Below are 20,166 nucleotides of genomic sequence, written 5' to 3'. Positions count from 1 at the left end.
TGTCTTGAAATGTTAACTGTGAAATTTTATAGTTATTGTAGCTATTTAAAATGGAATTTCTTTTTCTCTTATTGAATTTTATTTGCAATATTGAAAAAAGATGATTTTCACAAGTTCCTTTTCTATCCCTATTTATTGGGATAACCCAATATCCCTTTTTATTCCTATTATTTTACTGGTTGCTCCTTTCAAGTTATTCCCCCCCCCCCCCCCCACTAATTCCTTAGAGGTTTAAAGTAAATCACTGTCTCACCTCTAAAAAATATGTTATCTTTTATCTTTTTTTCCTGGCCCATGATTATTCCCTTCATCTCTCTTTCTTGTCCCATCGCAACAACATTCCTAAAACTACAGCCAGTAACGGTGGTGATAAGGAAGTTCTTTTTCCTCCTGCTTCCCCTGGCTTTCTGGTCCTTCTATGACAGATCACATCACTGCTCAGTTTTAGACAGAGCTTGCAAACTACATTAAGGACTCCTCTGCTTCTACATATAAAGCCATGATTTTAACTGGATTTAACTGAACAAAACCCAGGTTCAGGTCCTGCCTCTAAACACACTTACAACATGGCCCAGGTGAGTCCCTTTAGCTCTCCACGCTCTAAGTCACTCTGACAACAAGTATCTCCTTGTCTGGGAAGCCAGTCCTCCCTTGACTTATCTGTGCACTGGTCTGGTAGGCCCTCTGTTGACCCCAATGAGCCTAAGTGACTGAGTTAAGGGAGGAAGGAAAGAAAGCGAAGGAATAGAAAAGTGCTTACTATGAACAGAGTCAAGAATATCAGTGTCCCCCTCTCACCCCACCGAATGTGGCAGGGCTGAGACCTGCCTCTTGGAGGGAGTGGTCCCATCAATAAAACCATAGATTTGTGTTAATAGGCACACACACAAGAAAAAACGGTTGCTATTAGTGCCAGACCATGGACATACTCCATACCCTTTGACAACACGGAATGACTTCTATAGTACTTTAGACATAGATACATTCTCACAATCAGTGTCAACTGTATCAACCTAAAAATCTCCAGCAGTAACTACTATTATTAGATGTTGAGTCAAGTTACTGGCTGAATGACTTCTGCCTTAATTAAAAAGGGACAGGAATGAGAGACAAGAAAAGAAATACCACTGAGGGCATATGCTGAATCACATTTTCTTGCTGAGCTACTAGTTGTTTCTCCAAATACTGGTGAGGTAGAAGGAAAGAAGAGATGTAACTTCAAATACATATTAGTGACTTGGAAAATTAATGTTGAGTACTACTTATATAAAATCTATCTCAACTTTTCCCAAGATTAATTTTAAAATGTAAATACTATCGAATCCAAATCAAATCCCCATTTATTCCCTGCAAAAGTTTAATTTCAGACAAAGGTCAACAGTGCAGCCCATGAAACTTCAAATTAAATACAACTCGAGCTTTGTGCTTTGGCAGGGGCGGAGAAAGATTGATGGTATTGGAGAGGGAGAGCTAGTAACCGGAAAAAATAAAAGTGGCTTAAAATTGATCAAACTGATCCAAAAACCCAAGCAGTTTCTCAACTTCTCAGCTTGGGTCAAAAATCCTCTCCCTTATTCTTCCATGTATCAAGATAATCTCTACTATTTCTATGAAAGAGCAATGAAGTGAAACTATGACAATAAGTCAGAGGAATATGGTAACAAAACTTGACCCTCTTCAGAACTTAAAGCCAAGTCATAGAAATCCTGAAGGTCTAGGAGTTCTCGGTTTTCCAACTCTCAAGGGTCTACAAAAACAGACAGCATACATCTGGCCACAATCACAGGGTTCAAATATATTTTAGTCTAGTGTTATGGGCCAGAACTTGAAACAAGGTGTTGACTCAACTGGAATTTATGGAAGCAATGCTTATGTGCTTGGGTTTGCACCTTTGAGAGTTCGCACATTAGCTCACACACATTAGTTCACAAGTTTGGGAGATTCACAAGTCAGAATTCAGTATGAGATTCACACCTCCCATAATCCCACTCTCGGAGGAGGACTCAACCTTTGAGTTTACACCTCTAAAAGAGGATAAAAAGGAGCTGAGTCAGTGGAGTCAGTCAGTTCGGAAGATTGCCAGGAGTCGGAGTTGAGCTAGAGGCAGAAGGTGGCAGAGGCAAAAGACTAGCAACGAGAGCTCTTGGAACCAAAGAAAGCTAACTGGGCTATTTTAGAAGAGACAATAAAAGATTGGATTTTAACTCCTGGCTGTATTTGGGGTGATTATTACTTGGAACTGAAACTAAGGCTGCCTCCAGAAAACCTCCCCAAGAAACCTGCTCCCAGAGAACCATCATATATTATACAAAAGAAGAGAACACCACAGTCTAGCACAGAAATTTAAGGCCATTTTAGCAACTGAATTTACTTAAAAATCAAATCCAAATGAATGTTTTATAATGAAGTTGATGGAACATGCTTATATCTTTGTAGGATGTGGTAAAATTATACAGTATTCACAGCTGATATAGCAGCACTGAGAGCACTATTCCCTATAGCATCTACTTCATAATAAATCATGCCTTTAGCTATACACCATACACATTTAATATATTACTGAAGCCTGAGATAGAAAGGAGTGAAATTCAAAAGTTTCAACATTAGACTAGAAGAGAATAAAAACAGCACTTACCTGTATTCTCCAAATTTTTGTGAGCTCATCTAAAGATAATTTACTGCCCAGTAGTTCAATAATTCCTTTTATGCGATCACAATATTGTGCTTGATCAATATTACCTAACAGAAGAAACAGCACAGAAGATATGTTCAACACCAACTCTCTAAATGCAACTTTAATTAAACAAGCCAATACCAACTTGCCATTTCATTTTTTAAAGCCTAAGACATTCAAAGTAGCCGTTTACATTTTATGAAAACGCTTACCTTCCAATGCGATTGACAGAACAGAGTTCTCAACTAGCCAATCTAATAATCGGTCTGTATCTATTGCATTCTTCACAGATTTGGATAAAGTGCTGTCTTCTATTAGTTTGGTTACCTAATAAGAGAGTATTGTGGCTGAAATCTAAATGCTGTTATGAATATTTTAAAAATCCCTCCAAACAAACCAAGTGTGTTCAAGTGGCATAACCTGTGACTTGTACAAAGCCAGCAAAATGGAACATGGACCAGCATTAGTAAAAGCATCTCACAAAGCACTGATAGCCAGTTACTAAAAATGAAGACGACTTGCAGAAGAAGAGTCATTTTAAACACAGAATGGGATTTCCTGTCTAATTTGATGACAAGCAATGAGAAATTTACTTTTAGCATATGTATCTTTCCAAAATTTCCAATTTTAATAAAAGATTGTCTTTGAAAATTTAAACACTTCTTTTAAAACGTTCTTTCTTTCCCTACTTATTGAGAAGTTTTGGCCAAGATGCTAACTTGTATACTTTCTCCAAACTTTGAATTTCCTTCTCCATTAGAATGAAATAGCTAAAAATGTGAGAATGTTTCTAATATTTTGACTGTTAAAAATAAAACTATTATAATCCTGTAGAAAGTAGGCTTAAAGATAAGAGGATGTGTATGGGACAGCAAGAATGGCATGTGGTGAAAACAACATGTCCTTTTGACATTTTTATTAGACCAAGATTTCAAACATTTTGCTTTTATCCCAAATATCTGAGGTGAGAAAAATCCATCAGTTGACAACAGGACCCAGAACTTGTTCAACCTCCTCATTTTTTCAGATGAGAAAATCTAAGTCACAGAAAGGTGATCTTGGGAGACCTGATTCCCAAAGCCACGGACTTTTAAAGGGCTTCTCTGCCCTCTACCGAGACAAAAAACTCTCCTCCTTAGGTGGACAGCCAACCAGCCTGTCACGCTGACTCAAGTTTGTGCAGTTCTACCCAAAATAGAAATGGCCTGAATGATGGCCCTTTGGCACCCAAGCGGGCAGCTCTCTCTGTGTGCTGTCTCCCCTGCTCTCTGAAAAACTTACTCAATTTTCTCTTCATCTTCTCAACCCTTACAATGGTAGCTGGCCCAGAGCTAATCAGCTTAAATGTTTTTGGTTTCTTTCTGGAGAACTGGAGGAAGAAGAAACTGATCCGTCACTGCACAGCTGGGTGATGCTGAATAAAGCACAACTTTTGGGAGCTTCAGTTTCTTCTTTGTAAATATGTGCTCCCTCTTTCAAAGGCTACATGGAAATAACTACTTTTACTAATTATGTAAATACCTGGATAACTAAATTTTCTCCGAATAAAAGAGTAGATCACATGATTTGGATGGAAGGGAGCTTATACCTTCATTTTAGGGGAGAAACTAAATCCAGAAAGATGATGTGACAAGCAAGCTCCCAAGCCAGTCTGGAGACCAAGCCCCTTTTGACTTCTTAGTAGAATTCCTTACCTGTCCCCTCTCCCCCCTCCACACATTTCCATAGGACTGAAAGGCTTTGGGTTTGGAAGAATAATGATGATCTTTTCATTTCCCACCTCCACCTCCCCCATTTAGAGATGCTAATTGTCAAACAAGCTATGCGGATGATGAATATGAGGAATTAGAAGAGAATCTAGGGAGATGAGCAGGAGAACAATAGGCTCAATGACAAAGTAAGGATCACAACCAGGAAGCTGGACTATGAGTAACTGAGAGTAGCCACGAGTAGCAAAGCCTTCCTCTATCCTCCTTGCCCTCCTCTGTGGGGAGCCAGGGCGGTATACACAATGAAAAGGAGTCACTGGAATAGGCAGTTTGGCCAAACCAGTTTTCTAAGTCACAAGGAAAAAATTATAAAATGAGGGGAGGGTCAATATCTGGAAATGACAGTAACAGACCAATAAAAGACCATCAATGGAGGGCATTTAAAAAGAAAACAAACATCTTATTTACAACACCAAGCCTAGATCACATGCACATCCTCCAGGTTAACAATCAATATACTCTGGCTCTTGGTATATGCTTTCCAACTCTGCTTAAAGTTTCTTCTGGAAATACTGCTATAACATGGGAATTTTTGCAACTAAAGCGATGCCGATGCTCACCTCTTTGAGGGAATTCATTTTGGCACTGAAATGGGGCGACTTCAGCATGCGGAGCAGGATGTCCAGCCGCAGGTCATCCACCACCATCACCAAGTCAGGTTGGAAGCGCATACAGAGCAGTTTAATAGCCGACAGGAGCTCAGGGATGCTCACCAGCCTCTAGACAAGAATCACAAACATTTCTTGGAAAAGTTGAAAAAGAAGCTGGAATTCCAACAAACATTCACTAAACACCTACTGCAAAGAGAGAAAATGCCAAGATTAACTAACTGAATCATGGTCCTTGCCCCTACTGGAGAGAAGTCGGGGGTGAATACAGCCTGCCCCCCACAGCGGAGTGGGAGAGAGGGGCTCAAGCAAGAACTACCAAAGGCTGCTGGGGATGTTAGGGAGGGATTCATGGAGCAGGGCAGGACATGAGGATGAGGGAGATTTCCAAGGGTTGATGGAAGCAGCACAGGAAGAGAGAGAATTCTATTCAAAACAAAAACTTTAGCGTAGACAAGGTGGTGGCAAAACTCAGCACATCTCTGGAGGGAAGCAAATAATCTAGTTTGACAATTGTATAAAAAGGGCAAGAGGATTGAGAGAAGACTGAAAAGGGAGGGAGTTAAAAAGCATTAATTGAGCATCTACTACATGCCAGGCACTGTGCCAATTAGGCACCGAAAACACCTGGTGGGGGGAGGAGAGGAGAGAATGTACCTATTTGTCCAGCTCAGATCATAACGAGTGGAGATGGCCTCAGAAGGAAGGTGCTAGAAAGGACCGGGAAGGAGGCATTTCAGCCAGAGAAACAAGGGGGAAAGAGCAGCAAGCTGGGGTCAGGCAACAAAGAGCTGGGCCGCCGAATCACAAGCGTGGGAAGGGGAGACTAGTAGGAGAGGATCCCAAGGAGGAAAGGGCTGTGGAAAAGATGTTCTGGTGGTGCTGGAGGTAGGTTCCTGAAGGTAGAGGCCGAGGGGCTGTCCCCTGAAATGGGTGGAGGCTGGAGCCAGGGCCCCAGGCGAGGGGCTGAGGGCCCAAATGGAGGAGGAAAAAACAGCAGGTTATAAAGGGAAGGATGGCAGGACGGGCCACACCCCTGTCCAGCTAGGTGATGATCAGGGCCCAGGCAAGGAGAGGGCGAAAAGGAGTCCTGTCCAATAGCAACCATTTGCTCCTCAAACCAACAGACTCTGGGATTCTGCCTGTGGTTCCATGCCACAAGAACCTGTGCTGGTGGAAAATGACTGAAGAGCTCGAGGTCCTCCAGTGTCTTTAGGGAATGTTACACTGGTTAAGTAAAGAAGGCTTAAAAAGGGAGGCATCAAGACTTCCCACAGGCCTAGACCTGTAACACCAGGAGTAAAAAATCAACGTGCTCTTTTTAAAACAGAAAAGAGACACCAACAGAATTTCTATGTTCATTCTCATGAGCAGAGGGAACACAGAAACGACATTTCAAAAATAAAAATGTTGTGAAGCAAATTTAAATATTCCTTTTTAATCCACCGGCTTGTGTGTACCCCCTTGTCTTAGGGGAAGACTGAGGGGCTCTCACAATTTACCTTGTCCTTCAGATCCTTCTCTTCCACACTCTGCACGTATTTAATCATTTTGTGAATGACCGGATCAAGCATTGGCTGTGTAAAGAGAACACCATAGTGTGATAGACACATGCTTTAGAGCAGGAATGAAAATTTAATGAGGACACAGATCTAACTTGTTGGTTGCCTTTGACAGAAGAGATGCCATAGGAACAGCCAGAGAAGTGGATCTAAGTCCCAGATCCACTGTTTAGATTTGTGACTTTGGTCAAGTCATTTAAACTCTAAAACAGATTTTAATTGGAGTATATTTCTAGTATGAGAGAATTAGTTAAAATATTAAGAGATCCAGAGACAATTGGATCTAAATCTGTCAATGAAGTAAAGTGATTAGCTGCTAAAAAATATTTGGCAGATAAGTTACTAATAAACACATTAGCCCCAGCATAAAAAAATAGAGCACATTATTCATTAGGACTATGATTTTTCTTGCAGGCTTATTTGTTCATAGCAAAAAACCACAGCATGGTACTTGAATGCTGGAAAAGGATCCTAGAGATCCAGAACTGAATCTCCAAGCTTAAGAGATTTGCTAAATGGGAATAGCTAATGCCTCTACTTCCTGCCTCATAGAGTCAGTGAGAAAAGAGGTCTACCCTTGACCTAGCAAAGAATACCCTAGAAATACTTCCTTAGTTGCAGGAAAGGGAGTTTAATTCTGTACTAAATACATTTACCTCCACAATTTAATGTAACCCTGGAAGGCTTTACATTTTCTCATGTAAAAATGAAGACAATTATAATTACACTAACTATTTACAGGGTTATGTCAAATGAGACAACCTGCAAAGTATTTTGTAAGCATCCCCAAAACTACATAAAAATGGAACTTTATATGGACTGCTTGGCTTTCTCTCTTTTTAGAAGGAAGCTAGAGTCAACACACTCACACTAGTTCTTGCAGCTTTCTTGACCCTGATGGCCCCAAACATCCTGGCCCAGAAATCTAGAGATTTCTGAAGATGTGAGATCTAATTTCAGAACCCTGGCTATCCACACTGAGCTTTGCTACTTATAAGGAATCAATCTGGTAGGGATCTATCTGCCCAGCTTCTCTTGGAGCCCAACAGCTCAGTAAACCAACCAGAATGTTTCCCATTTATGTGCTGAAGACTACTGAAAAATCAACTGGATATTATAAAAGTTTATCAGGCCAAAATGGGGAAAGAAACAGAACCTTCACGCTGTAGCCTTACAGATACTTTAGTACTTTTTCTAGAGGAGAACTGAACCCACGATGAGCTAAGAGCAAAAAAATTTGTATTCTTAAAATCATCTGTTCATTTCATAATATTTTTGGTATCACCTAAAATGATTTCTTTATCAGAAAAAGAATATAAGCTATGGGCAAATAAAGTACCATGCACTATTAATGTCTATTAACTTAAACGCAAGGGGAAAAGGGGAGAAAAGTTCTTCAAATCAACTACATTCAAACAATCCAGTTTTCAAATTAAGAAATAGAATTTTGGGTACGGTTTCCCTTTGAATTAAGCAATCTTCTAAGAAAACTGCAAGAAGCTGTGTATTACTCTTACAATTAGCATCACCTCATTCTAAACGTAGTGTAATTTCTTGGCTCATTTGGGTGTTGATGCTTTGGTTTTACCTGCACAACTGAGGAGTTGAGGTATTCCGCACAAACCCCCAGTGGCTGGACTAGCGCAGAGACAGCCTGGAAAAAAAAGACAGAAGACAGTGAGATGAGTCCAAAGCTGCTTCCTTCCCCTTTCAAGATGAGGCAGAATTCTCCATCCAGAAGAGACACTCTGTGTTTCTCATTTTATTTTACATGATTCTAATTAAGACACAGAAACAAACTTGTCAGTCACTCCCCAAACAGCACTTCCCTTTCCCTTCTTATTAAAAACAAGGACAAAACCTTGTCAACAGCTGTCAGTCATGCATGGAGCAGGACAATGAGCCCTGTATCTGTTCTTTTGAAAGGAACCCAGAGGTTGGGAAGCTTCTTAGAACATCCAAAAACTCGAGAGGAACCTCTACTACATAAGTTCATGAGTAGAACGAGTGTGTGAAGAACTAAAGTGTGTGCAGAGAAATGGATTCCTGATGTTTCATTGTCACCTCCTGCATGAAGCTTTCTCTCCTCTCCCAGCTGAGAACAGAGAAAAACTGAATGGGAATAGAAAGGAATCTGAGGCAACCTTCCATCTGCTCTGCATTTTTGGGGTATGATCTAATTTACAGATTGTCTCATTCATTAGAATTTAAGCTTCTTGAGGACAAGGATCTAATTGCACAGGAACTGGAACAGGGACCGAATCATAATCCAATTGCGCAGGCTGTTTGTGGTAATGGCTTTATTTATATTAGGCTGACAAACCATCCCCTTATGGAAGAGCTCAGATAAAAGGCAAGCTTGCAAGTGCAGTACATTGCTGCACTCTCATACACTGCCCTCCTCCTTTGTCGTGTGTCTCATCAGCATCTCTCTATAGTAACTCCTAGACTAGAGATAGGAAGCCCTGGTCCTTGTTTTGTGCTCTAGCCCACCATCAAATGCCAGCTGGAGGCCCCCAAATAAGTAAAATTCAACATCCCTAAAGCAGAGTCTGCTATTCTCCTCACTCTTTGGCTGCATTTGGCTATTTCTGTCTTTCCAATATTCAAGACTTATAACCTTGGCATTATTCTCCACATATTCACCATTTTTTTTTTACTTCTCAGCATCCTCTGTCCCCACCACAGCAGCCTACCCCAGCCTCATCTCACCCACAGCTACCAAAATGGTTTTCCTTCAATTCATTTCCGAGCTGGTAAAAATATTACAATATCCAGATTTCAAGTTTCATTTATCTATGGCAGACATTGATTACTATGATTTAAAAAAAAAAAAAATCAAAAAACTGGGAGTAGAGCCAAAATGGCAGAGTATGGAAGGAAATCACTTAAAACACTCCAAAATTCAGCTCTAAACTATCAAGTAACATCTCAAAACAAATTCTGGAATGGCTGAACCACCGAAAGCACAGGTTGAAATAATTTTCCAGTCCAAGACAATTTAGAAGGATAACCAGGAAAGGTCTATCTCACTGAGGTAAAAAGGGGGATGCAGTCCAGTAGAAGCAGTGTTCATCAAGCCAGCAGACAGGCCCTAAGCTGTCCCTAGGGAAGGTGAGGCCCTGTAGCACCAAACAAGAAATTTGGGGCAACGCCTCCCCCCTCCAACATGACTAAGTAAAGCCCCATTTTAACATAAAAAGTCACAAAATAAACCAGAAAAAATGAGCAAAAGACAAATCAAAAAAGATAACTTAATCACAGAAAGTTACTATAGTAACAAGGAAGAGCAAAACAAACTCAGAAGAGAACAACAATGTCAAATTGTCTACAAGCAATGCCTCAAAGAAAATTGTAAATTGGTCTTAAGCCCAAAAAGAACTCCTAGAAAGCTCAAAAAAAAAAAAAAAAAAAAAAAAAAAAAAAAAAAAAAAAAAAAAAAAGATTTTAAAACTCAAATAAGGACAAAAGAAAAATTAGAAAAAGAAACAAGAGTGATGCAAGAGAATCATGAAAACAGAGTCAACAGCTTGATAAAAGAAGCACAAAAATCCATCAAAGAAAACACCTCCTTAAAATGTCAAATTGAACAAATGGAAAAAGAGGCATAAAAGGTCACTGAAAGAAAATAATTCTTTAAAAATCAGAATTAGGAAAGTGGAAGGAAAAAACTCCATAAAATCTCAAGAAATAAACAAACAAAAAAATATCAAAATAATAAAAAAACAGAAAACGTGAAATACTGGAAAATAAAATGGAGAGATAATTTAAGAATCACTGGACTATTGGAAAGTCATGATCAAAAAGAAGCTGTATATCACAGATATTCAAGAAATGATCAAGGAAAAATCCCCTTATAATCTAGAACCAGAGGGTAAAATAGAAAACAAAAGAACCTATCAATTACCGCCTGAAAGAGATCCCCATGTAACATTTCCCAGGAATATCAGAGCCAAATACCAGAGTTCCCAGGTTAAGGAGAAAATATTGAAAGCAGTCAAAAAAAAACAAAAAAACAAAAACAAACAAAAAAAAAAACCCAAAAAAACCCAAAAACAATTCTAGTATCATGGAGCCATAATCAGGATTACACAAGATTTAAAAGTTTCTACATTAAAGGGTTAGAAGGCTTGGCATATATGTTACTCCAGAAATACATCTGAAAGAAAGAAGCTAGAATTACAACTAAGAATCACCTATCCAGCAAAACTGAGTAGAATCCTCCAGGAGGAAAACAAAGCCTTCAATGGAATAGAGCTGAGCAGAAACATTGACATTCAAATATAAAACTGAAGAGAAGCAGAAAAGGGTAAACAGGAAAGAGAAAACATAAGGGATTCAATAAAGTTAATCAAATAGTTTATATTCCTAATAAAGTTATAACTCTTGAGAACTTAATCATTATTGGGGCAGTGATAAGAACAAGTACATAAAAAAAAAAAAGAGCACATAAGGCGACTAAGATAGGATGAAAAAAAATTAAAGGGTGAGAAAGAGAACAGCACTGGGAGAAGAGATAGAATGGGATAAATTATCTCCCATTTAAAAGAGGTGCAAAAGAGCTACTACAAAGAAGAGAAAGTTTGGGCTGGATGAGAATGCTTGAATTTTCTCTCATTGGAAATGGCTCAAAGAGCTAACAACAACATACATGCTCAGTTGGAATAAAGCATATACCTTACTATACAGGGAAGTAGACGGAAAGGAAGTTAACGGGGGGGGGGGGGGGGGGGGGGGGAGGGGGGTAGGGACTAATAGAAGAGACAGGAAACTGGGGGACGCAGTGTTCAGAAGCAAATCAATGAAGGGAGTAGTAAAGGGAGGGGAAAAGGAGAAAGAATGGGGAGAGATAAATGGGTGAAAATAGGATAGAGAAAAATACAGTTAGTAATCATAATTGTTAATGTCACTAGGAGGAACTTACCCATAAAATATAATCAAATAGCACAGGGCATTAAAAATCACAATCCTACTATGTTTTTCACAAGAAACACATCTGAAGCAGACACCCACAAAGAGTAAAGGAACCATAGACAATGAAGTAATATCAACCTGAAACACACACACACACACACACACACACACACACACACACACACACACAGTATAATGTCCAAATTTTTAAAGGGGAAATTAAATGAACTACAGGAGGAAACAGACGTAAAACTAAGCTCAGTGAGGATTTCAATTTTCCTCTCTCAGAACTAAATGAATTTAAACACAAAAAACAAAACAAAAATCCAAACAAGAAAGAAGTTAAGAAGGTGAACAGAATTTTAGAAAAGTTAGATGACAAAAAAAAAAAGAAGAAGAAGAAGAAGAAGAAAAGTTAGATGACAGACCTTTAGAGAAAAACTGAATGGGAGAGAATAGAAAGGAATATAACCGACACAAAAAAACTGACTTGTACTAGGGCATGAAAACCTCACAGAATCTTATAGGCAGAAAAAAAGAAATATTAAATATATCCTTTTCAGATCATACTGTATTAAAAATCTAATCCTAAAGAAGTGGATCAAAGAACCAATCAGAAACAATAATTTTATTAATTGATCAGATAAAAGACAAGCTTACAGGCCCATACATTCTTGCACTCTCATACAATGCCCTCCTCCTCTGCCATGTGTCTCATCAACATCTCTCTACAGTAATTCCTAGACTAAAGATAGGAAGCCCTGGTCCTTGTTCTGAGCTTTAGCCCCACACCATCAAATGCCAGCTGGAGGCCCCCAAACAAGTCAAATTCAAATCAAACAAGTCAAGACAAAGAGAATGACAATAATGAGACAACATACCAAAATTTATGGGGTGCAGCCAAAGCTTTATTTAGGGGGAAATTTGCATCTCTAAATACATACATCAATAATAAAGAAGAGATCAATGAATTGAGGAAGCAACTATAAAAGAACAAAATAAAAGCTCCCAATTAAACACCAAATTAGAAATCCTGAAAATCAAGTGATATTAATAAAACTGAAAGCAAGAAAACCATTGACCTAATAAAACAAGGAGCTGGTTTTATGAAAAAAATAAATAAAATAAGATAAATTATTAATTTGATTTAATAAAAAGAAAAGAAAAGCAGATTACCAGTATAAAAATTAAAAGGGTGAATTCATGAATGAAGAAACTAAAGCAATTATAAGGATATACATGTCAAAAAATCTGACAATCTAAGTGAAATAATATGAATATTTACAAATATATAAATTGCCTAGATTAATAGACGAATCGGATACCTGAGTAATGCTATTTTAGAACAAAGAAATAGTAACGCTATTTTAAAACAAAGAAATTGAATAAGTCATCAATAAATTCCCTAAGGAAAAAAATCCCCAGAACCAGATGGATTCATAAGTGAATTCTATCAAATATGTGGGGGAGAAAACCCACAATTAAGTCCAACACTATAATATACAGATAAATTTATTTGGAAATATATAAATACGTTTGGAAAAATAAGCAAAGGAGTCCTACCCAAATTTGTTTTATGACGTAAATATGGTACTGATACTCAAATCAGGTCAACTGAATACAAAGAAAACTATAGACCAATTTCCTTAATGAATACTGATGTGAAAATTTTAAATAAAATACTAGACAAGGCAATTACAGCAATATTATCACAAAGAACATACATTTATGACCAGATTTATAGCAGAAATACAGGACTGGTTCAATAATAAGAAATTTATTGGCAGAATCAACCATATATCAATAACAAAACCAACAGAAATTATCTTAAGAGAGGCAGAAAAGGCTTCAGACAAAATATAACACCCATTCCTATTACCGCCAGACAGCATAGAAATAAATGGAGCTTTCCTTGTAGTATCTATCTAAAACTATCAGCAAGTATTATTTATAATGGGGATAAGCTAGAAGCTTTTCCAATAAGACTGGAATGAAGCAAGGAAGCCTATCATCACCACTATTATTCAATATTATATAGAAATATAGTAATAAGAAAAAAGGAAACTCAAAGAATTGGAATAGGCAATGAGGCAACAAAATTTGCAATTTATGCAAATGATGTAATAGTTTACTTAGAGAATCAACTTAAAAACTAGTTGAAATAATTAACAACTTTAGTAAAGTTGCAAGATTAAAATTAAACCCACATACATCATCAGCATTTCTATATATTACCAACAAAAGCCAGCACCAATAGTCAGAAAGCAAAACTTTATTTAAAATAACTGGAGACTATATAAAATACTTGAGAGTCTACCTGCCAAGACAAACTCAGGAACTACATGAACACAATTACAAATCACTTTTCACACAGAGTCAGAGCTAAACAATTAGAGAAGATTAATTGCTCCCAGGTAGGCTAAGCCAATATAACAGACAATTATACCTATTAATTTCTACCCATAAAATTAATGTTCTACTTATAATAATAATTAACATTCAGTGCCATACCAAAAAAAATAACAAAATTCACCTGGAAGTACAAAAGCTCAAGAATATAAAGGTAATTAATAAAAAAAGTAAAGCAATGTGGCCTAGCTATACTAGGCATGTATATATATATTTATTTGTGTTATCTTTGTTAAATCAAAGTAATTCCATAAAATCATTAGAGGGCAGAATTGTGGAATAAGAAAGGGACCTTGAAGATCATCTCATCTCGACTGCTGCTTTTAAAAAATCTGATTGACAACTTCCAGACAGCTGTTTAAAGGATAATTAGAATTGGATCTGACACTAACAATTCTAAAATGTCAATAGAAATGATGGCAGGCAATAAAACTTCCCACTATGTGTTCTTTGCTTCTTGATAGTTATGGGTGGCACTACTTCAACTCTGAGGTGACTTGTAAGATAGGATGAACTACTTGAGCAGGGAAAGTAAACCTAAACCCTGTCTTTTAGAAATTCTTTCAGCATAGATGTAACAACCTAGGGCCATCCCACTCACTCAAGGAACTAGAGTTAACAGTAATTTGAAAAATAAACAACTGTTTAGATTCAAAGGGGAAGAAAATCTGTAGCCTTATACTGAAGAACAAAGAGCCTTCCTTTTAGAGTGGTACCTAAGGTCAAGGGCCTTTCTACTCTTGTTAGGAGCTGTTTGCAGCCAGGAAATGGTTCCTATCTTACCCTGCAAGCACATCCCTAACCTCCAACTTTTGAGGACCTTCTAATATGTCCCATGACCCGAGAGAGCTGTGTGGAGATACCTGTACATGCACATCTGTGTGTGTGCACTCTCTCAAAGGATAACCACATAATCCCTAGAGGAACAGAAGATTTCTACAACCCTGTCTGAAAGATGGGCAGTTTGCCCCAACTGTAGACCTCTGGGAAGGAAGAACCAGAATCCCGGCAGGCAGCCCATGTGGCTGTTGAGATGGTGCTGACTGTTAATATGTGTGATTATTGGTGTGTATTATATGTGCCTGCTGGTGTCTCATCTCTACCTCTTTGGGCCTGAGTCTGGGTCAGTCTCTACCCTTTACTACGCTGGTGGTTACTGAACAAATGAGAGAACTGATTCTAAAGTAATCATTAGTCACTCAGCAGGAAGCAACTAAAAGCCACCAGATCACCTATTTCAAACAGAGCTGAACATACTCTACACACTAGTTCGGATTACCCTGTGGCAATAGTTTACACATCAACAACTTTTGCCAAACCTAATCTCCTGGGAAATGTTTTTCATAGAGTCCTACAGGGAGGTTCTCTAAATGATTGTATACAATGGTTTAACTTACCCCAAGTTCTACATCTTCTGAATGAAGTTTAGATTGAATTGCTGCAAATCCACCTAATTCACCAAACTAACAACAAAACAAAAATGAATTATTAGTATACTACAATGGGAATTAAGAACTTTCAGCAAACAGTTCATTAATATGTTCATTAGTAATCTGGCCTGAGAGTTTTGAACATAAGATATGATTCTAATTTTCAAATTCATTCACACTACAACTGTTCAGATGCAAATGGAAAGGAAATTTAAAGCATTAATAAAAAGAGGACCACAAAAAACAGAGGGCAAAACACCTTATCTTATATTGTTTCATATGCCCAAATCAAGATTTCCCTATAAGTCTACTATCTTTTGAGAACAAAGACCACTGCATTCTAAAAATAAAAATTATGGCCTGCTCTACTTCAAGCCTCCCCCCCACCAAAAAAAAAGTCACAGGAAAAATTATTTACCCTATTAACCAAATCCACAAGCCATCCATGAGGTTCCTATAAGAAAAGGAGATGCAAAATTAGCAACAACAAAAATTATCTTGATTTTCAAAATCCTTTCACTGAATGTGTACCAGTGGTTCAGCTATAATGACAAAAGCCATATACATGGCAAGTGACACAGGCATATCAATCACCCCATTAATAACAGGGACTTAGATCATTTGGTCCATTATAACTCTGAATCTTCTGATTTCTATGAATTTTCTGTGGGTTCCAGTTATCACACACCTATAGTTCAGGAAATGGTATTCATGAATTTTTTGTTTTGGTTGTTTTTTTTTTTTTTTCTGGGGGGGGGGGATCTAATTTTTCTAGCTATATGATATATAGAGCTGCAGATTAAGGTTTTTTTAGAAAATGACTTTTCATCTAAATATACCAATGTAAATTCTCATTCAGATCTACCACTTATTTTCTACTGGATTAAATGATTAATGTATCTCCCCATCCTCCCAAAAAAGTACCCTTCTATAGTTGTATTCCATTCATTTTTCCATTTCAAAAATTAAAAAAATGATCTCTTTAGATGAGGATAAAATTATTCAACTAAAGACAGGGAATAAAAAGGATGTATAAGCCTCTAAATTTATAACACTATAAGTTCTTTGATCCTATTTTAATTTAGTATTCTTCCAAGAGCAAAATGAATCCAACAAACAATTTATTAAGTAAATACCATGTTTAAATAACTGTGCTGAAAATCCTTTCATGTGTAGAACTTTGAGAGGCTGACTGAAAAAGGACAGGAGAAAGGATAAGAACCCAGAATCCAATAATGTGTTTACAAGAGACATATTTGAAACAGAAAGACATACAACAAAGTTAAATAAGGGGAGGAGCAGAACCTATTATTTTCAAATGAAGTTAAAAGAAAAAAAAGGCAGGTATAACAATCATGATTTCAGGCACAGTAAAAGCAAAACCATACCTAATTAAAAGAGATAAATAGAATAACTAAAGTTTTTGTAAAACTAAGGTACCATAGACAATGAATTTAAATCCATACATACATAGCACTCAAAGTTAAATGAGTTACAAGACAAAACAGAGACAAAACTGTACTAGTTTGGAACCTTAATTGACCCCCTTTAAAATCAAAATAAATCTAATCATAAAAGCAAAAAGAAAAAAAAAATAATAGTTTTTTTTTTTCTTCTTAAGTTGGGTGTTAGCTCTCTAGAGAATACTGTATGAGGGTAGTGGCTAAAAACTGGAAACTGAATGGATGTCCATCAGTTGGAGAATGGCTGAATAAATTGTGGTATATGAATATTATGGAATATTACTGTTCTGTAAGAAATGACCAACAGGATGATTTCAGAAAGGCCTGGAGAGACTTACACGAACTGATGCTGAGTGAAATGAGCAGGACCAGGAGATCATTATATACTTCAACAACAATACTATATGATGACCAGTTCTGATGGACCAGGCCATCCTCAGCAACGAGATCAACCAAATCATTTCCAATGGAGCAGTAATGAACTGAACTAGCTATGCCCAGAAAAAGAACTCTGGGAGATGACTAAAAACCATTACATTGAATTCCCAATCCCTATATTTATGCACACCTGCATTTTTGATTTCCTTCACAAGCTAATTGTACAATATTTCAGAGTCTGATTCTTTTTGTACAGCAAAATAACGTTTTGGTCATGTATACTTATTTGTATCTAATTTATATTTTAATATATTTAACATCTACTGGTCATCCTGCCATCTAGGGGAGGGGTTGGGGGGGGGGGGTAAGAGGTGAAAAATTGGAACAAGAGGTTTGGCTATTGTTAATGCTGTAAAGTTACCCATGTATATATCCTGTAAATAAAAGGCTATTAAATTAAAAAAAAAAAAAGAGAGAGAATACTGTATGAAGACTAAAAAGCATATACTCCTAAAAGAAATATACAGGGAACCTTCACAAAAATAGCCATGTATCAGAGTACAAAAACCTCACAAATACATAAAAGAAGAAATATTAAGTGCATTCTTCTCAGGATATAATTCAATAAAAAAAATTACATTCAATAAAAGGCCCTTACGTACAGATTAAAAATTATAGAAACTAATAATCTATTTCTAAAAAATGAGTAAGTCAAAGAATAATTCATAAAAACAATTTCACTGAAGATAATAAAACTGGCTGAACACACCAAAATTCAAACAAAAGTACTTTAAGGAAAAATTTATATCTTGAAATGCTTACATCAAAAGAGAAAGAACAGATGAAGGAACTGGACATGTACCTAAAAAGACCTATGGGGGGAAATTTAAACCCCTAATTAAACACAAAAACAGAAATCTTGAAAATCAAATCAGGATTAATGAGATTTAAAGTTAAGAAAAAATTCAACAAATAAAAGTAAAGGCCATTTAAAAAACCAAATGGACAAATCATTGGTTAATTTCATTTTAAAAAATAAAACCAAATCAGTATTAAAAATGAAAAAAAATTCACAAAAAAAGAGGAAATAAAACTGATATTTGGAGTGATTTTCCCCAAATATATGCCAATAAACTGACACACTAAGCAAAATTAATACTCACAAAAATATAAATTTGCTTAAAAGACTAACAAAATTGGAAATAGAATACTTAAATGACCTAATCTTAGAAAATAAAACTGAATAAATCATAAAGGAGCTGCCTAATTTAAAGAAAAAAAAATGCCTCAAGATTAGGAGAACTTAATGAGAATTCTACCAAACATTTAATGAACAAAGACTTTTTTGAGGGGAAAAAGATAAAAAGAAATTCTATCAAATTTGTTCTATGACATAAATGTGGTATAAACCAGGAAATGCCAAAACAGAAAAAAAACTATAGATGAGTATTGATGCAAAAAATTTAAATAACACACTAACAAAAATTATAACAATAAATCACAAAGATCATAAACGATGAACAAGCTGGATTTATACCAGTAATACGGGGGTGATTCAACTTTAGGAACACTATAAGCCTAACTGACCATGTCAATAGTAAAAACAACAAAAATCACATCATTATTTCAATAGATACAGAAAAGGCATTTCTATGTTACCAAGAAAACCTAGTAGAAAGAGATAAAAAGAGAAACACCTTTTTAAAATAACTAGACAGCATAAGATCTTTGGAAGTTTTCCTACCTGCCAGGAACTCTATGAATGCAATTGCAAAACACTCCTCACATAAATCAATGAATGAATGACTACATCTAAACAACTAGAGAAATATTAATAGTTCTTGAGTAGACTGAGTCATTATAAAAACAATTATACAAAGAGGCAAAAGGCAATCTGTGCCCTCAAGGAGCATATCATCTAACCGTGTAGACAACATGCAAACAAACATATAAAACAAGCTCTCTGTACAGGATAAAAAGGAAATAATTTTCAAAAACAAAACATTAAATTAAAAGGGATTATAAGAAAGGCTTCCTATAGAAGAAGGGATTTTAGTTGAGACATAAGAGGAAAGCAGAGAAGTCAGTAGCTAAAGTAGAGAAAAAAAGAGACAAAGTGCTTCAAGCATGGAGAAGAGTTGAGAAATTCCTGGAGTTGCGAGATAAAGAGTCTTTTTGTCGAACAGCCAGAAGACCAAGGTCACTGGATCGAAGTATATATTGGGGAATAAGGTATATGAAGATTGGAAAGGTGGGAGAGGGTTAGGTTGTAATGGGCTTTTAATATCAACTGCTTGATATTAAAAGCAGTTTTTGAATTTGATCCTAGAGGCACACCAACAGGACAAAATAATGAACTGAATTGGGAGGGAAGGGGAGAAACAGGAGTGACACAGGATTTTAGGACACTGCATTTTAGGAAAATCACTTTAGTGGCTGAATAGAGGATGGATTAGAGTCAGGAGGGATTTAACCTCTAGCCACAGACTTAGGTGCCTATTAAAGCTCTTTTCTACTTCTCTGATTCCACAAGTTAAACTGAATGGGATTCAATCCAAATACCACCGGCTTCCTATCTGGCAATCAAGTTATCAGGCAAGATTTCAGACTTTGTACAATTCTACTTTAGAACTAGGGGAAGAAAAATTTAATTCTTCTATTTTAATAAATGTTTACAATATATAAAATTTTCTTCCGTTTTTTAAATTAAAGCTTTTTATTTTACAAAACATGGATGGATAATTTTTCAGCACTGACCTTTGCAAAACTTTCTGCTCCAAATTTTTCCCTCCTTTTCCCCCCACTTAGATGTCAGGTAGTCTAACAGATGTTAAATATGTTAAGATATATGTTAAATCCAATATAGACATTTATACAGTTATCTTGCTGCACAAGAAAAATCAGATAAAGAAGGAAAAAAACCTAAGAAAACAAAATGCAAGCAAACATCAACAGAAAA

General features: G+C 36.6%; 1 protein-coding gene across 1 annotated transcript in view; it reads right to left on the bottom strand.

Moving 5' to 3' along the window:
- The window catches only part of USP24 (ubiquitin specific peptidase 24), a 154,683-nt gene that overhangs the window by 86,877 nt on the left and 47,640 nt on the right, over nt 1–20,166 (bottom strand). The window contains 7 exon segments of the mRNA XM_031969046.1: nt 2,636–2,739; nt 2,887–3,001; nt 5,004–5,162; nt 6,554–6,628; nt 8,202–8,267; nt 15,334–15,399; nt 15,785–15,820. Coding sequence (XP_031824906.1) covers nt 2,636–2,739; nt 2,887–3,001; nt 5,004–5,162; nt 6,554–6,628; nt 8,202–8,267; nt 15,334–15,399; nt 15,785–15,820 — 621 coding nt within the window.

Source organism: Sarcophilus harrisii, chromosome 4 (genome assembly GCF_902635505.1).
Source record: "Sarcophilus harrisii chromosome 4, mSarHar1.11, whole genome shotgun sequence".
NCBI classification, from domain to species: domain Eukaryota; kingdom Metazoa; phylum Chordata; class Mammalia; order Dasyuromorphia; family Dasyuridae; genus Sarcophilus; species Sarcophilus harrisii.
Note: the sequence above shows the minus strand (reverse complement) of the source record. Positions and strands in the feature narration are given on the sequence as shown.